We start from the raw sequence: 18,143 nt of genomic DNA, 5'->3' as shown, positions 1-18,143 counted from the left end.
AAAATCAGTAACCCTTCGCACACTCGCATGCAAATGTTCAAACAAATGCATTCACAGATTCACTCATCCAGGCACCACTGTTATCCCTACAGCTAAGTTAAAAGCGGATAAGAAGAACTGAGGTACAGCATCAGCTGGCAACACTGTGTCACTACTAAATTCCAAATGCTTTCAAATCAAAACGACCAAAGAAAAGACCCATACCAAAAATGGCAACTTAGAGAATGAATTTGAAAAAAACGATTTCAGTTAAAATGCATCAAGTGGGAACTGAGCCATAGGAAAACATGCAAAAATCAGTAACCCTTTGCACACTCGCATGCAAATGTTCAAACAAATGCATTCACAGATTCACTCATCCAGGCACCACTGTTATCCCTACAGCTAAGTTAAAAGCCGGGGTCTTAGTTCACAGAAGAATGCATTATTTTGCTTAGTCACATACACTGTGCAGAAGTGTTACTGATTTTTCTTGTTACTGACCCACTGTGGCCAGGGTTGTAATTCAGTGCAATCCCTCCTTCCCGTTTGTGTTTTTTATCAGCATGCATACAGCTTATGCTGGTGTATGTGCATGGTTCGCATGGATACATTGCGTTGGCTCCCTTGTGCGATTTGTATGATGCGCTATCTGTCCCAGGAGAGGACGTCAAGATGTGTCCTCCTAATCCCTTGATGGGTTTGATGCAATGAATGTTTGCATGTCTGTGCTATGCATGTTACAGGGCCAGAGTTAGGACACCTACGTTTACCTGGGTACTTCTGTGCAGTGTAGGTGACTAAGCAAAAGAATGCATTCTTCTGTGAACTAAGACCCCGTCTTTTAACTTTGCTGTAGGGATAACAGTGGTGCCTGGATGAGTGAATCTGTGAATGCATTTATTTGAACATTTGCATGCGAGTGTATGAAGGGTTACTGATTTTTGCTAAATTTCTGGCCACACCCCCTTCAGCACCTCCTTTTCCTTAACTTATGTAATGTCCTAGCTAGAGGCTATGTGCCTGGATATATGTGTTTATTTTCCATATGAAAACATGGACATTACTTTGAAAATCTGTTTTCTTTTAGTTATAACAGAGAGCAACTGATTAAGTGTAAAAGGGGCCTAACAAATTTTCACAACTTAGTACCAATGTGTCACGGTCCCTAGAGAGAAAAAAATGATCCCTGATTGCAAGATTATGGCCATGGGCCCTCCTGCTCTGATTATCAATTAGTTTTAAGTCCCACTCCAACCACAAATGTTTTCATAGCTCAGCTGCATAGAGCTTGTTCTTATCAATATATAAGCTCCTTCAATAACCAATATGATGTAAATCATTGCTGCCATTGCTACATTTATCCTATTTCTTGGTACCGCACAGTGCCCCAGATCTTTTGGCAACCTAGAAATTCCGCTGCTTATGGAGAAAGTCAGAGAAAGTCAGTTTGTGCCTCCCACCTTCTAGTATGAGGAATGGAATAATGCAATCTAAACAGCAGCCACACCCACAAAGCCTGAAACCTACAACCTGTACTCTGGTACTACTGGCCATGTGATCATAGGCAGTGTTTTAACCACTTAAAGACCGGGCTTGTTTCTTCAGATCTGTGCTGAGCGGGCTCTCCAGCCCACACCACAGATCGTGTGGCAGCCAGGGCTACCAAACTTCCCACATTTCTTCCCCACTAGGGGGATGTCCTGCCGGGGGGTCTGATTACCGCTGGCTATTTGTGGTTAGCGGGGGGGCTTCTCAAAGCCCCCCTCCGCAGCGATTCCCAGCCTTACTCCCTTTCTCTCCCTCTCCCTTACGCTATGGGTGGTACAGGACGGTGATCCGTCCTGCGCCGCATCTGAAAGGCTTCAGCCTATCAGATGCCGGCGATCCCCGGCCAATCAGAGGCCGGGGATCGCCGATCTGCGATCAGCGCCGTATGATGTAAACAGCGGGGATTTCTTCCCCGCGTGTTTACATTTAGCCTGTGAGCCGGGATCGGAGGCTCGCGGGATGTTCACGGAGACATCCTCCGTGAACTGACATGGAAAGGCCACTCACACGAGCGGCCGTTTCCATTGGAAACCACTTACGAAGTGCCGCCGCCTACTGGCGTTAGGTGGTCGTTAAGTGCTGCAAAAGCCTTATTTCATACAAAATGGCAACATCTGAACAATCTTATTAAGTTAGTAAGTGGTATTTTTAGGTCTAATGTCTAGAGGTGGGTTTTTATTATTGGTTCTCTTATGCATATATCATATATATATTTATTCTTATTTGAAGATTATGAAAAAAAAACACGTGTGACTAGGGAGGGATACTCTACTGGAAATGGAGAGAAATAAACAGGTCATGAACCCAGAAGTAGCAGCACATGGGGTCAGAATGTTAAATATTTAAACAAGAGTTTGATTGGACACAAGAAGTGGTGGAAGGCGACATCACTTATCCTCCCTTCAGGTATGTGTCACTAGTATTTTAAAAGTGAAAGGTCAGGAAAGGTTGCAGTGAATATGGTTAGCATTAACCAATACAACTGGATATAAACTAAATGACAATCAGCCAACAATCAGCCAGGTTTACTGCAGCTGTGTTTTCATCAATTACAGAAGGAGAAATAAGTTCGGAGAGTGGACAGAACCTGGTCCAAAACACACTCCAAAGGTGTTCAACATAAGGCCTTTTTTCCACGGGCAGTTGATAGGTGCCTGGTTACTGCTCACTGCTGCCTGGTTACTGCTTGCTGAGTAGACAGTTCAACTGTCTATGGAAAAGAGGCCTAACAGTCACTAGTGATGGGCCGAACCTCCGATTTTCGGGTCGCGAACTTCCGCAAAAGGTTCGGTTCGCGCAAACTTTCACGAACCGCAATAGACTTCAATGGGAAGGCGAACTTAAAATCTTAGAAAAATTTCTACCGGCTGGAAAAATGATAGAAAACATGTTTCAAGTAGTGTTGAGCCGAAATTTTCGAAATTTCGCGTTACTATAATTACGCATGCGAAATTTGCTATTACGATGCGAAATTATGGTAGCGTAATTGCCATTAAAATCGTAATTGAAAATACCGCAAGCGTAATTTTCAACGCGTAATTTCGCGTTTCGTTCATAACGTAATTTCGCGTTATACCATAACGTAATTTCGCGTTAAACCATAACGTAATGTCGCATTTCTTCGTAATTTCGCGAATTTCGTAATTACTTGTTAGCAGGGTTGCTCGCGAATTTTCGCCAAAGGCATTTTCGTCTGCATGGCGGATTTTGATGCGAAATATCACAACATGGCGAATTTTATATGCGAAATAGCATTCCGTAACGCGAAAAACGACGCGAACATTAACGCTTACAGTAATATGAACTATCGCGAAATTACGTTATGAAACTACGCTTACAAACGGTTGCATGCAAGGCAAACGTAATTTCGCGATACCCACTGTAATGCGAAAATTACGCTTACGCGGAATTTCGCTAAATCCTTCTTCATTACGATTATGTACTTACGGCCATAATCGTAATTACACTAATTACGCGAAATTTCACGAAATCGTAATTAAGTCATTACGCTCATCTCTAGTTTCAAGGGTTCTAATACCTGGAGGAAGACATGATAGATTGAAATACACATCAAAAGTCCCAGGCAAAAATCTACATTTCACATAAACCCCTATTTTAAGGTCACAAATCTCATTCAATGTTCAATTACAGGTCTACAGGTCTGAGTGCTTGGTAGATAGCTCTATTAACCGCTATACCACCACCAACACTACATGCTGAAGCCAGCCTAGCATGTACCATTGTGATATACCCAAAAGAAAAATGAGCTTGCTTAAAGATGTGTAGGCTTTCAAAAGCCAGCTTACATACCTTGGCCGGAAATTGAACCCAGGTCTGAGTGCTTGGTAGATAGCTCTCTTAACCGCTATACCACCACCAATACTGCATGCTGAAGCCAGCCTAGCATGTACCATTGTGATATACCCAAGAGAAAAATGAGCTTGCTCTCTCTCTCTAGGACTTGATGGTTTTAAGCTGAAAATTCACTTCAATGGCATCAACGGATACCAGCAGAATTTCACAGGCAATTTCGGAATTCTGCCAGATTGAAAAAGCAATTCCGTTCTGACCAAACGGAATGGAATGACCAATTTCCGCCCAAAATTGCGGAAAATACAATTCCGCGGAAAGCGGTGACCATCCCTACTAGAGACACAGAGAGAGAGAGATGAATCTACATGGCTATCTGGGGTTCTCTTAGGACAACTGTTGAACACAAAAGGCAAGGCCATGCCTGGGTGGGGTTGAACCAGCAACCTTTTAGTTAACAGCCAAACACGCTAACCAATTGTGCCACAGAGACTGTGTACCACAAAGACTGTGCACGCAGTTGCTGTTGAATGATTTTATGGGGATGTATATGTGTCTTTTGGAGGGAGGAAGTAAGTCTGCTCCAAGAAGTTTCAGCATGTAGTGTTGGTGGTATAATGGTTAGGGTAGCAGCCTACAGAGTGGTACGCCTGGGTTCTATTCCTGGCCAATGTGAGTTGGCTTTTGAGATACTACACATCCTTAAGCAAGCTCATTCTTCTCTTGGATATATCATAATGGTACATGCTAGGCTGGTTTCAGAATGTAGTGTTGGTGGTGGTATAGTGGTTAAGAGAGCTATCTACCATGCACTCAGACCTGGGTTCAATTCCTGGCCAAGGTATGTAACCTGGCTTTTGAAGGCCTACAAATCTTTAAGCAAGCTAATTATTCTCTAGGATATATCATAATGGTACATGCTAGGCTGGTTTCAGAATGTAGTGTTGGTGGTGGTATAGTGGTTAAGAGAGCTATCTACCACGCACTCAGACCTGGGTTCAATTCCCGGCCAAGGTATGTAAGCTGACTTTTGAAAGCCTACAAATCTTTAAGCAAGCTAATTTTTCTCTAGGATATATCATAATGGTACATGCTAGGCTGGTTTCAGAATGTAGTGTTGGTGGTGGTATAGCGGTTAAGAGAGCTATCTACCACGCACTCAAAACTGGGTTCAATTCCCAGCCAAGGTATGTAAGCTGGCTTTTGAAAGCCTACAAATCTTTAAGCAAGCTCATTTTTCTCCAGGATATATCATAATGGTACATGCTAGGCTGCCTTCAGCATGTAGTGTTGGAGGTGGTATAGCGGTTAAGAGAGCTATCTACCAAGCACTCAGACCTGGGTTCAATTCACGGCCAAGACCTGGGTTCAATTCCCGGCCAAGGTATATAAGCTGGCTTTTGAAATTCTACAATTCCCTGGAAGATGAGACCCTCCTCTCTCCTGGAGGAGGGAGGAAGGAGGAAGGAGGAAGGGAGTGGGGGATATAAGGAACAACAAACAAGCCTATAAGAGCCCAACTAAACTCTCCCTAGCATAGTCTGTCAGCAGCTGTCCCTTACCTAATTAGTGTAGGCAGACTAGTGAGTAAAATGGCACAAGGACCTTGCCTTTTATAAGGGGGGGGGGGGGGGGGCGGGGCTCCAACAGTGAGTGCAGTGTGATTGGCAACAATGTGCCTGCTGACTGTGATGTAGAGGGTCAAAGTTCTGCTCAATAGAGCATTATGAGGCGAATCGAACTTCTGGGAAAGTTCGCCTTCGCAGGTGAACCACCCGAAGTTCGCCAGGAACCGTTCGCTGGCGAACCGTTCGGGTCATCTCTAACAGTCACACACTTTTTTGTGCACTCCCCTTTTACACATCTGACCAGCCAAGTAGGTATGCAAATAAATCAAAGTTGATGCAAATATTCTGCTCATTTCATGCCTGTACATTTGATTGGTCCATTTTCAACTTGCATAAAATCAGCATAAAATGTGAATCAATTTGTAATGATTTGCACCTCATTTTTGCATTTCATTGACTTCAACACCACACTTATCCATCAAGCCACTCCAATAATTAAACTTTATTGACATAATCATGTGCTACAAAAAGTACAAAACTGCCCAATGTTGCATAACTTCTTTCAGATTCTCAGTCCAGTACCTCAGAGCAGCGTGACATGAGTAAATGTATACAGTGGGTTGCAAAAGTATTCGGCCCCCTTGAAGTTTTCCACATTTTGTCATATTACTGCCACAAACATGAATCAATTTTATTGGAATTCCACATGAAAGACCAACACAAAGTGGTGTACACATGAGAAGTGGAATGGAAATCATACATGATTCCAAACATTTTTTACAAATAAATAACTGCAAAGTGGTGTGTGCATAACTATTCGACCCCCTTTGATCTGGGTGCAGTCAGTTGCCTATAGACATTGCCTGATGAGTGCTAATGACTAAATAGAGTGCACCTGTGTGTAATCTAATGTCAGTACAAATACAGCTGCTCTGTGAGGGCCTCAGAGGTTGTCTAAGAGAATATTGGGAGTAACAACACTGTGAAGTCCAAAGAACACACAAGACAGGGATCAAGTTATTGAGAAATTTAACCACTTCACCACTGAGGGGTTTTACCCCCTGAGCACCAGAGCAATTTTCACCTTTCAGCGCTCCTTCCATTCATTCGTCTATAACTTTATTATTACTTATCGCAATGAAATGAACTATATCTTGTTTTTTTAGACACCAATTAGGCTTTCTTTAGGTGGGACATTATGCCAAGAATTATTTTTTTCTAAATGTGTTTTAATGGGAAAATAGGAAAAATGTGGGGAAAAAAAATAATAATTTTTCAGTTTTCGGCCATTATAGTTTTTAAATAATGCATGCTACTGTAATTAAAACCCATGAAACGTATTTGCCCTTTTGTCCCGGTTATAAAACCATTTAAATTATGTCCCTATCACAATGTTTGGCGCCAATATTTTATTTGGAAATAAAGGTGCATTTTTTTCAGTTTTGCGTCCATCCCTAATTACAAGCCCATAGTTTATAAAGTAACAGTGTTATACCCTCTTGACATAAATATTTAAAAAGTTCAGTCCCTAAGGTAACTATTTATGTATTTTTTTTAATTTTAAATTTTTTAATTTTTTTTTAATTACAAAAAAAAAAAATGGGGAGTGTGGGAGGTAATGAGTTAATTTTATGTGTAAAAGTCATTTATTTGTATGTGAAAAATGTGTAGGGTGTAGTTTACTATTTGGCCACAAGATGGCCACAGTAACTTTTTGTTTTAATGCGACCTCCAAGCTTCCTTCCGGAAGCTTGGAGGAAGAATAAGGAGGCTGGACACGTGAGTTTTTTCTCACAATGATCGCGCTGCCCATAGGAGAGCAGCTGATCATTGCGGGGCTTAGATCAACGAACGGGAATGGATTTTCCCGTTCATTGATCTCTGGGCGAGCGGGCGGCGGCGTGTTTACTAGCGGCGGGCGGCGTGTTTACGAGCGGGAGCGCGGGCAGCGTCGGGAACGCGGAAAGTACGTGTTTCTCCGTCCCTGGTTTTTAAAGGATGGAAAAAGGGGCGGAGAAATACGTACACGCGGGGGTAAAGTGGTTAAAGCAGGCTTAGGCTACTAAAAGATTTCCAAAGCCTTGAACATCCCAAGGAGCACTGTTCAAGCGATCATTTAGAAATGGAAGGAGTATGGCACAACTGTAAACCTACCAAGACAAGGCCATCCACCTAAACTCACAGGCCGAACAAGGATAGCGCTGATCAGAAATGCAGTCAAGAGGCCCATGGTGACTCTGGACGAGCTGCAGAGATCTACAGCTCAGGTGGGAGACTCTGTCCATAGGACAACTATTAGTCATGCACTGTACTAAGTTGGCCTTTATGGAAGAGTGGCAAGAAGAAAGGCATTGTTAACAGAAAGCATAAGAAGTCCCGTTTGCAGTTTGCCAGAAGCCATGTGGGGGACACAGCAACCATGTGGAAGAAGGTGCTCTGGTCAGATGAGACCAAAATGGAACTTTTTTGGCCAAAATGCAAAACGCTATGTGTGTCAGAAAACTAACACTGCACATCACTCTGAACACACCATCCCCACTGTCAAATATGGTGGTGGCAGCATCATGCTCCGGGGGTGCATCTCTTCAGCAGGGACAGGAAAGCTGGTCAGAGTTGATGGGAAGATGGCTGGAGCCAAATACAGAGCAAACTTGGAAGAAAACCTCTTGGAGACTGCAAAAGACCTGAGACTGGGGCGGAGGCTCACCTTCCAGCAGGACAGTGACCCAAAACATAAAGCCAGGGCAACAATGGAATGGTTTAAAACAAAACAGATCTATGTGTTAGAATTGCCCAGTCAAAGTCCAGATCTAAATCCAATCGAGAATCTGTGGCAAGATCTGAAAACTGCTGTTCACAAACGCTGTCCATCTAATCTGACTGAGCTGGAGCTGTTTTGCTAAGAAGAATGGTCAAGGATTTCAGTCTCTAGATGTGCAAAGCTGGTAGAGACATACCCTAAAAGACTGGCAGCTGTAATTGCAGCAAAAGGTGGTTCTACAAAGTATTGACTCAGGGGGTCAAATAATTACACACATCCCACTTTGTTTAAATATTTGTTTATTTATTTGTAAAAAATGTTTGGAATGATGTATGATTTTCAATCCACTTCTTACATGTACACCACTTTGTATTGGTCTTTCACGTGGAATTCCAATAAAATTGATGCACGTTTGTGGCAGTAATGTGACAAAATGTAGAAAACTTCAAGGGGGCTGAATACTTTTGCAACCCACTGTATGTACAATTATAATTCTTTAAGTACAAAGAAAAGGTTAGGCAGACTCCACAACTCAAAATACATTCATTACACTGAATACTGTAAGGATCTCTCCTGTAGCATATTCTGTCCGTTGCAGTGGAGCTGCGAACGGACAGTTCTGGCTTATCTGCTTGCAATTGGTTGTGCATTTGCAATGGGTCTCATTGTCATTTGCAATCACTCTGCAGTACTTGACAGCTCAGGATGCTGTCATCATTCCACCAATTGCCTGTTGCAGCTGAGCTGCGGCCAGATAGCCCTGGATTTCCTGCATGCATGTTGTTACATACTTCTGCATGTATTTCTTATGGGGGTCCTTTGCATTCACAGCCAGGTAGCAAATGGTAATCAAGACAGCTCAGGATTGAGTGATTACCATTCAGCTGTGTGGAGATTTGCATACCTGCATCCATTGGCTGATGCTAGCATAAAAGTCTGCCTCCCATTTTATACCCCGCCCGTCATAGTGGTAAGTACGATGATCTACTGGGCACCTTGTTACTCTGTATAGTTCTGTTATTGTAGTTCTATGCAACCTTATTACTTGTGTTTAAGTTAGTTCTTGATAAATATATATGCAGACTTGCTAATATATATTTATCCGTTAGTTGAGTTGTTTGTTATTTTTCTTGTTATTGTGTTCCATGCTTGATGGACGTTCGCTGCATGCGTGGTGGATCAGTGAAGTCCATTATCCAGATAGCTTGCAATTCTGCCGTCACCACGTTGGTGACTGTAGTATTCCTGCTACTCTAGTTTCTGGGAACGTAACTATAGGCTTCAGTTGCTTTTAGTTACGTTCTATCCTGTAGTCTTGCCTGGGTGGATGCTTGCTGGTGACGACTGTTAGCCTGCTTGCTTTGCTACTGTGGATGTGACTGTAAGCTGTGGTTGCTACTAGTTACGCTCCATATAGTCCTGTCTTGTACCTGTCTGAAAGCTTGCTATCGCTAAGGCAGCACAGTGCGAACTAAGGCAGCACAACATCGCACTGCGCTGCCATTATGTTTTATTTGTAGCAATATCGGAAAGCCCAGAGCTGCAGTTGCTCTGGGCAGCCTGTGTAACCTCTTCCATTATCCAGCTCTTAGCCTTGTTGTGTTGGGTGCTCAGGAAGTATGACCCCCCAGCATTACAAATACACTGTGTACAAAACAAATATACAGAGGATTAGATTCAGTCAAAGAAAATCAAAGAAAATCTGTATAAGGTAATGTAAAATTTTAGCAAACAACATCTGTGTAATGTAACGTTTTAGCAAATAACACAGCCACTTACAAAAAAAAGACTTTTTGAAGTCATGAAGGCATTGCTCTATAAATAACACATCATGGTAAAAAGCTGAACCAAAACCTTGAGTCATACACCACTTTCTATTCCAGGTTAAATAGACGGAGCAGAAAAACAAGCACCAGTGTAGGCAAAAGCATGTCATGGAAGAAAACATGAATAAATATTGCAGCCGTTATCTGACAAATAAAATAATTATGACAAATGTACAAGCAAGGAAGGAAATGCTGGTTTCACATAAGCTTAATCAGCATCTGACCACAGCTCTTCCGGAAGCTCATTTAAAAGCAGTGAATGATACAAACGGCAGTTCCCATATGAAATGTGGTGACTCCTAAATTGTACCATAACCAGGAATTAGGCTGTGTTCCCACCTGATTTTGCATCATGTGCGGCCAGCGGGAGTGGACAGTATAATTGTCCGCTTCTGGTGGTCCGCAGTCATGCAGCTGGAGCCCGGATCAGATGCGCTCCCCCATAGGCTATATGAGCAATGAGAATGGACAAAAAAAAGGTTAAAGCGGATCCGAGATGAAAAACTAAGTATAACAAGTAACTTGTCTATGTATATTATCTAAAGTTTAGATAGTTTACACAGCATATCTATCTGCAAACAGCTTCAACAGTGTATGAATATTTATTCCTGTGATACAATGAGGGCAGCCATGTTCTGTTAGTCACATTGTCACAGGCTGAGAGCTGGAGATGCTATCAGCTTACCTGTGAGTAAATTCAGTCCCCTCTCCTCCTCCCTCCACCCCTCTGCCTCTGAAATCTCTGGCTAGTAACACCTCCCCCTCCCCCTGCCTAGACTGAGCTCCTATAAGCTCTTCCTACTGTCTGAAAATGCCAAGGCACTGTGAAAAGCTGTGGGCGAGGCTTGTTTAGTTCATAGGGAATCAGAGTGTTAAAACAAAACAAAAAAAGGTATTTGGCTTGAGGAATGCCCTATAAACTATATGAAAGGAACACAATTATGCAATGAGTAAAGGTTTATCTCGGATCCACTTTAATTCTTCACTCTAGTGGGAGCGGAGCAAGACACGCATGATTCTAGCAAGTGTGTTTCCTGCCTAATCCAATCCTGCAATCTAATCAGTGCCATACACATAGTCTTATGTCTCTTTAACAGTCTAAAGCTATGTACACACATTATTAAAAATTCCAAGGAAATGTCCAACGAATTACAGATTTTGCCATATCGGGCGACAATTTAGGAAAAAAATGTACCCAAAAAACAATGGCGAGCAACTGATATCGAGCATTTTGCCCAATTCTACCAGAAGATCAACTCAGATGACTATTGGGCAGATATTGTGCAGTCAGCCAGATGTGTACAATGTCATTCAAACAACATTGCTCTACAGCATGCACGCATATCGTGCAAAATGTTGCTTCTGCGCACAGTATTTAACCAGTTCAGCCTTCAGTCGTTTTCACTTTATGCATCCGAGCAATGTTCACCTCCCATTCATTAGCCTATAACTTTATCACTACTTATCACAATGAACTGATCTATAGCTTGTTTTTTCCACCACCAATTAGGCTTTCTTTGGGTGGTACATTTTGCTAAGAGCCACTTTACTGTAAATTCATTTTAACAGGAAGAATAAGAAAAAAACAGAAAAAAATCATTTCTCAGTTTTCAGCCATTATAGTTTTAAAATAATACATGCCTTCATAATTAAAACTCACGTATTGTATTTTCCCATCTGTTCCGGTTATTACACCATTTAAATTATGTCCCTATCACAATGAATGGCGACAATATTTAATTTGGAAATAAAGGTGCATTTTTTCCGTTTTGCATCCATCACTATTTACAAGTTTAAAAGTAAAAAAAAAATAGAACTATTTCATCTTTACATTGATATTTAAAAAGTTTAGACCCTTAGGTAAATATTTACATGTTTCTTTTTTTTAATTGTAATGTTTTTTTTTATATATTAAATATTTTATTTGGGTATTTTTGGGAAGGTGGGATGTAAATAGTATTTGTTTGGGGTAAATATATGTGCATTTTTTTTTTTTTTTACATTTAGTTGTAGTTTTACTTTTTGGCCACAAGATGGCAGCCATGAGTTTGTTTAAATGACGTCACTCTAAGCGTAACATACGCTTAGAGGGACGCATGAAGCCAGAAAAAGCGAAGCTTCCGAGAGAAGCTGTCGCTTTTTCAGCGGGGTAGAGGAATCAGTGATCGGGCACCATAGCCCGATTCACTGATTGCCTGGCTAATGAACCGCGGGCCAGGAGCGCGATCGGCCGTGGGAGCGCGCGGACGCGCACGTGGCCTCCTGCACGTAGGTACTACGTCCTGGAGGCATAAATGGTTAAATGACATAGACATTTAGAATAACGGTGTGTGGACAACGTCATTTCGCTCATAGTTTCTCTTCGTCAGGAGTAAAGTCATTTGCATGCCGTTGCTTGTTTGTGTGCACCAACTTTAATCTTGCATTTGTTAGGACCATAAGACAAATTTGTGGAGATAACCAAGTAACCTACCAGTATATATAAGCAAAGAATATGGGAGAAAACTCAGACACCATCAGAAACAGCATCAATACAGTTAGAACATATAAACTCAATAAAGCTGCTTTCACAACAGAAACCAGCGTCAGTGATGAGGTGCGTTGTGCCCGAAGCATCGCACCGTCAAAAACAGGCCTTCAGAGAGCAGCGCGATATTGCGCGGTGGTGTTCCCTGTCTGGCCGCCGGCCAAGCAGGAAGTGACAAGCACACATCACTTTCTGCTTCGGGTATGCGGAAGTGCACAGAAGTGTATTGTTAAAATACGATTTTTTAACAATCCACGCGTCACCATAGACTAACATGACTTCCGGGCCGCCACAGCTCGCCACATTGCTACAGCATTAATGTAGTTTTGGACCTGCGGAGATGCAGCGAAAATGTCACTTCCGTCGTGTCACGCTGTAACGGTGGACTTTGATTGCACAGCGGTGGGGTGCGGTAAAAATACCACACCGCACTACTGTGAAAGGGCCCTGAAGATATTGTCCTGGCTGGCCCTGCAAGGCAAGATAAATACTAACCACCCAGACACCATGCATATCACCTGGTAATGCATTGAATGCAATGCATTATTTTGAAATTGATGCACTACAAAACTACCAGTGTGAAATCTTCCATTGAAATATAACATGCACATCTTTAGGATTAGAGGCATAGGTGACAATAAGGTTATCTTTTGGTATCCCATAATGTAACCCCAAATCAGAAAATCTGTATGGTAGTATTCTATTTTTGCTCTCCTTGGATTGTTCTGCTATTATTGCTCATATAAGCTCATAGAACTCTCACAGAAGCAGGGAATGTGTTGATTACAACATTTAAAGGGAACCTTAACTGAGAGGGATATGGATGTTTCCTTTTAAACAATACCACTAGCCTGGCAGCCCTGCTGATCTCTTTGGCTGCAGTAGTGGCTGAATCACACACCTGAAACAAGCATGCAGCTTATCCTGTCAGAGCACCTGATCTGCATGCTTGTTGAGGGGCTGTGGCTAAAAGTATTAGAGACACAGGATCAGCAGGAGAGTCAGGCAACTGGTATTATTTTAAAAGGAAAATCCATATCCTTATCAGTTTAGGTCCCCTTTAACACTCAGAGGTAAAGCTGGCATTACATTGCTATGTTCTCCTCTTTTTTAGAAGGGGCAAGGCAGAAAATAACCACGGGCACAAGACTGCAACTGAGAATCAAAATTTCTGGATATATTGAAATAAATATCTAATAATAGGATATTGCATTTTCAGTTCTATTACTGTGACGGTAAAATTTGTACTATGTAACCATTCCAGAACTTCATATAAACTGCACGAGCGCTGCATATGCCTCTACATACAAATGGATATGCTTTGCTAGGTAGTCATTTTCTAAACCAGGGCATTTAATAAGTTCTACTTGCAAAGCTTTAGTAGAACACACTTAATTATTCAATACTTGCTGGTGTTCTGCTTTGTCTATTACAATCTATCTCACTATTGGTTAAGCATTCATCTTCATTTCTGTGTTAATAAGGCGGCAGTACGGTATATTGCGGAGGGAAGTAAATGTCACATAGTTCAGGATTTATGAAAGAGGTCAGATTGTTAATGACCTTATGTACTGCATCCGATATGCAATGTTTTGTTGTAATATATTTCATTATTCCTGTAAAAGGCCACACATATTTGTGTACAAATCTGCCTGTGGTGTGACTGGAATAGGGAAATGCTGGAAGGAACAGACACATTGCTTTTCATAACATTTAGTAGAGGCAGGGCCTAAAACTGGGCAGAGCTTACATATGTGTGAAGTACCAAATACATGGAAAATAAAAATGTTTTCATTAACATTTCACGTAAATGACACATCTGGAAACTAGAACAGCTGGCATGTGGTAAAATGATATAGTTTGTATGACCAGACGACCACTCCACTTTGCATTTTATTCCATTTCATTCAATAACATTGTGTAGAGCATAACAGTGGACAGTGACGTGTGACAATCAAACATCTGTTAGATTTAAGGTGGCCATACACATGGAACACAATTCCTTGCAGATTCAATTTATCTGCTGGGAATGGATTCCCCTAAATGTCAGATGGATACATTTTTGATCGATTTTGACTAGAAAACGAAGGAAAGTATCGATCGGACTGAGTAGAAAATTTAACCTATGTGGGGCGGGGCAAGAGCATTGGCAGATTGACGATCTATAGCTTTGCGCTGCATCTGACAGTGCAACTCTGCAGTTCAATCAATTTTCAATAGATTCCCTGCTGGAATATATTGGAAATTGATGTGCTGTGCATTGTAAGGAATCGATTCCTTCTGAATCGATTCTTTTCCAGAAAGTAATCAATTATTTGGAACATTGGGTGGAAATCTAAAAGTGAATGGCCACCTTAAGGCTCATTTCATATTATATACATTGTGTTGCACATCCTGAAATATAGGATAGCAACACAATGATGATGTAAAGTCGCATCGCAGCCTACCGCTGTGATGCAACTGGTACAGTAAAGCATACGGTCCATAGACTTTATGTTTGCGCATCACCATTAACGCACGGCATGCTGCGTGTTATTTTGACGAGAATCAATGAACTACAAAAGTACCAGTGTGAAAGCCCCAATTGAAATATAATTGCATTGTATTGTGATGCCATTATATTGTTTGTTGTGCCACGAACCAATGGATGTATTGAGAAAGGAGCCTTAGATTTACTGCACTGTACTACAATCTAGATTTAACCAAGCTAAACTGATGGACTACTATGCATTAATACACATTAATGTATTTGGACACCCTTGTAGAATACCAATTTCAAGCACCATGTTGGAAGTATTTCTCTACCCATATCACGAGTTAAGAGTATATCACGGTGTAACCAAAAGACAAGAATGTAGTGAGCTCACTTGTGGTACAACTGTTTAGGGAATAGAAATGAGGCCTGAATATTGTGCAAAGTTTATAATGAAGTATAATCATTTGTAGCAGATGCTATATTTACCAACCACTAAAATGTGCAATAAACACCCCTCCTAGTCACAAGCTCACCCAAGATGACTGAAAGTGAATTGTCAGCTGAATGGTTTCAACTGCTACATATATGAACTTTTCAACTTAATTTAAAAAAAGAAAATCTGGTAGCCTTGGCAGACAGTGCACAATCTGATCCTAGCAGGTTTCATGTTCCACATCACTGTCATAAAGGACTGAGCTTCTTCCACCACTGTGTAATTAAAATGACAGCAAATAAGAATATGTTCTTATTTTGGGAGTGTTTGTGGGATGTAGGTAATGCAGTAGGAGGGGAGGATAGCTGCCTGGAACTGACAGCTGTGTATTTCCCGTGTTGACACTAGGTCTCGTGATCACTACGTACACTTCTCTTCCAACATTAAATGTATTACTAGCTACCCTTTATATAATACAATAAGCAAATTCAAACCCCAGTAGCCTCCAAATAGTTAAAAGCTTTCAGCATATGTATATATTTTGGCATATTTATAGAAGAAGGCTCAGCAGCACAACATGGGGTGTACCTAAAGCAATATCCCTTCACAGCATCAATTGATCTACTTCCAGTGACAATATTCTAAAAAAAAAAAAAACACAAACAAAAACATATTTACAAACTCTTTAGATTTGTATAGATTTAAAAGAAGCAATGGGTGGCACATTCAGTTGGAACAATATGCCGGTATAGGCAAGCCAGGTTTGTTTTCCTTTGGAAGGTAACCAAAGAATACACAGGTCAATAAAGATCAATACTGTACAAAATGACATAAAAACATAATCACTGCTTCATAAGCCTTGTGTGTCTCTGTGTTGTTGTTTTTTAAATAGTTCCTAAACTGGTGTGAGTGATACAGACACACTCAGGCACTGCTGGAATCAGAACAGAATAGCTTGCCTTCTCTCACATCACATCTAACATATTGCATCAATATATTGAGCCAAACATCAAAACATCCTCTTTTCAGATGCAGAAACTGCTGCCTCCAAAAATATACGCCTTTCCTGCGAACAGATACGAGCGTTCAATGAGGAATACAGCTGTGCCTGTCACTACAGCTTTACTGACAGAACCACCACAATACATACAAGAGCATGCTCACCAGCAATACAACTACAAGATTCTCTACCAATAACATTCAAAGGCAAAAAATGCATGACGAGTTGAAGATTTTTTTCCAAGGATCCATAAATTGAAAAACTCTATTCTAAAAATATTTTATATTAGGGCCCAAAAAGTCAGTTTGCCATGTGTTCAACCACCAGCCACTGTTATTTCTCCATACATGTGGCAACATTGTATCACTGTATAAGTTTGCCCCAAGCAGAAGTGTAGGCCTGTCCATGCCAGCAGTTAAAGTCCACTCATTATCTATACTTGCATTCCTGAGACTGTAACATACTTTCAGTATTTTTGTTCCTGTGAGTGTAGCACTCTGTATCTATATTTCTGTACTGTAACACACACTCACTGTACTTGTATAGCTGAGACTGTACACAAACTTGCTATCTATAGTTGTATTCTTGTGAGTGTAGCAAACTACTACTGTGGCACACTCTTTATACTTGTTTTGCTGAGACTGACTGTACACAAATCTGCTACCTATAGTTTTATTCCTGTGAGTGTAGCTCAGTCTCTGTACTATTCCTGTAACACTATCTATACTTGTATTTCTGTGACTGTCACAAACACACTCTCTATATTTGTCTTCTATTCCTGTGAGTGTAGCAGATTCTCTACATTTCTGTAAAACACTGTGTATTTCAGTGAGTGTAGCAGTCTCTACATTTCTGTAAACACTCTCTATGTATTTCAGTAAGTGTAGCACAGTCTCTACATTTCAGTAACACACTATCTGTGTATTACAGTGAGTGTAGCTGTCTCTACATTTCTGCAAACACTCTCTGTGTATTTAATTGAGTGTAGCAGTCTCTACATTTCTGTATAAAACTGTATTCCATTGAGTTTAGCACACTCTATATTCCTGTGAGTGTAGCACACTCTCTGTATTTATATTCCTGTAATACACTCTATGTATTCCTGTGTAACACAAACACTATTTATATTTCTGTAACTCTAGCCCACTCTTTCTTTTTGTATTCCATAAACTCCCTCTATGTAGATGACCTGATCCCCTCACTGCTCTGCTCAGCTATACACTGACCCAAACTAAAAACTTCTGCAAAGCAAGGAAATCCAGACACAAACACTCGCTAGGAAGTGCTGTAAACATCAGAGCACGGCAGAAGGCTGGCTGCTTACCTGCAAGAGATTGTTAACTCCACTTTGGTTGCTGGAATGCTAGCACTAAACGGGTTGAAATCACCTAGAGAAGCCGTACTCCGGTAGTCGAAATCCATCTCGTAGCCCAGTTTATCCAGCCCGAACATGGGTAACAGAGGACAGAGGCGTAGCTATGGTGTGGCTCAGTATAACATGTGCTGTCCTTCTAGAGGAAAGGCTCCAACTGCAGCATGATATTGCAAGGGAGGGGAAGAGTACGAGTAGCAGCACACAGATACTGGAAGGAGGAGAAAGACACTGATATACTGGATCCCAGATAGGATGAGAGGCAGAAGCAGGCAATGCTTCTTCCAGGATCCTCCTCCCCTGGCAGTGCTGCTGATCAGGGTTTAGAAGAATCAATCAA

At 41.3% G+C, this 18,143-nt stretch overlaps 1 protein-coding gene and 1 long non-coding RNA gene across 2 annotated transcripts in view; one reads left to right on the top strand and one right to left on the bottom strand.

The window, feature by feature from the left end:
* Positions 1 to 18,035, bottom strand: part of CPNE8 (copine 8) — a 372,678-nt gene extending 354,643 nt beyond the window's left edge. The window contains exon 1 of the mRNA XM_068276306.1: positions 17,756 to 18,035. Coding sequence (XP_068132407.1) covers positions 17,756 to 17,883 — 128 coding nt within the window. The 5' untranslated portion in view covers positions 17,884 to 18,035. The remainder of the gene's footprint in view (positions 1 to 17,755) is intronic.
* Positions 1 to 18,143, top strand: part of LOC137563621 (uncharacterized) — a 182,084-nt gene that overhangs the window by 55,856 nt on the left and 108,085 nt on the right. The window lies entirely within an intron of this gene.

This window comes from Hyperolius riggenbachi, chromosome 3, assembly GCF_040937935.1.
Source record: "Hyperolius riggenbachi isolate aHypRig1 chromosome 3, aHypRig1.pri, whole genome shotgun sequence".
NCBI classification, from domain to species: domain Eukaryota; kingdom Metazoa; phylum Chordata; class Amphibia; order Anura; family Hyperoliidae; genus Hyperolius; species Hyperolius riggenbachi.
This window is presented reverse-complemented; position numbering and strand designations above follow the sequence as displayed.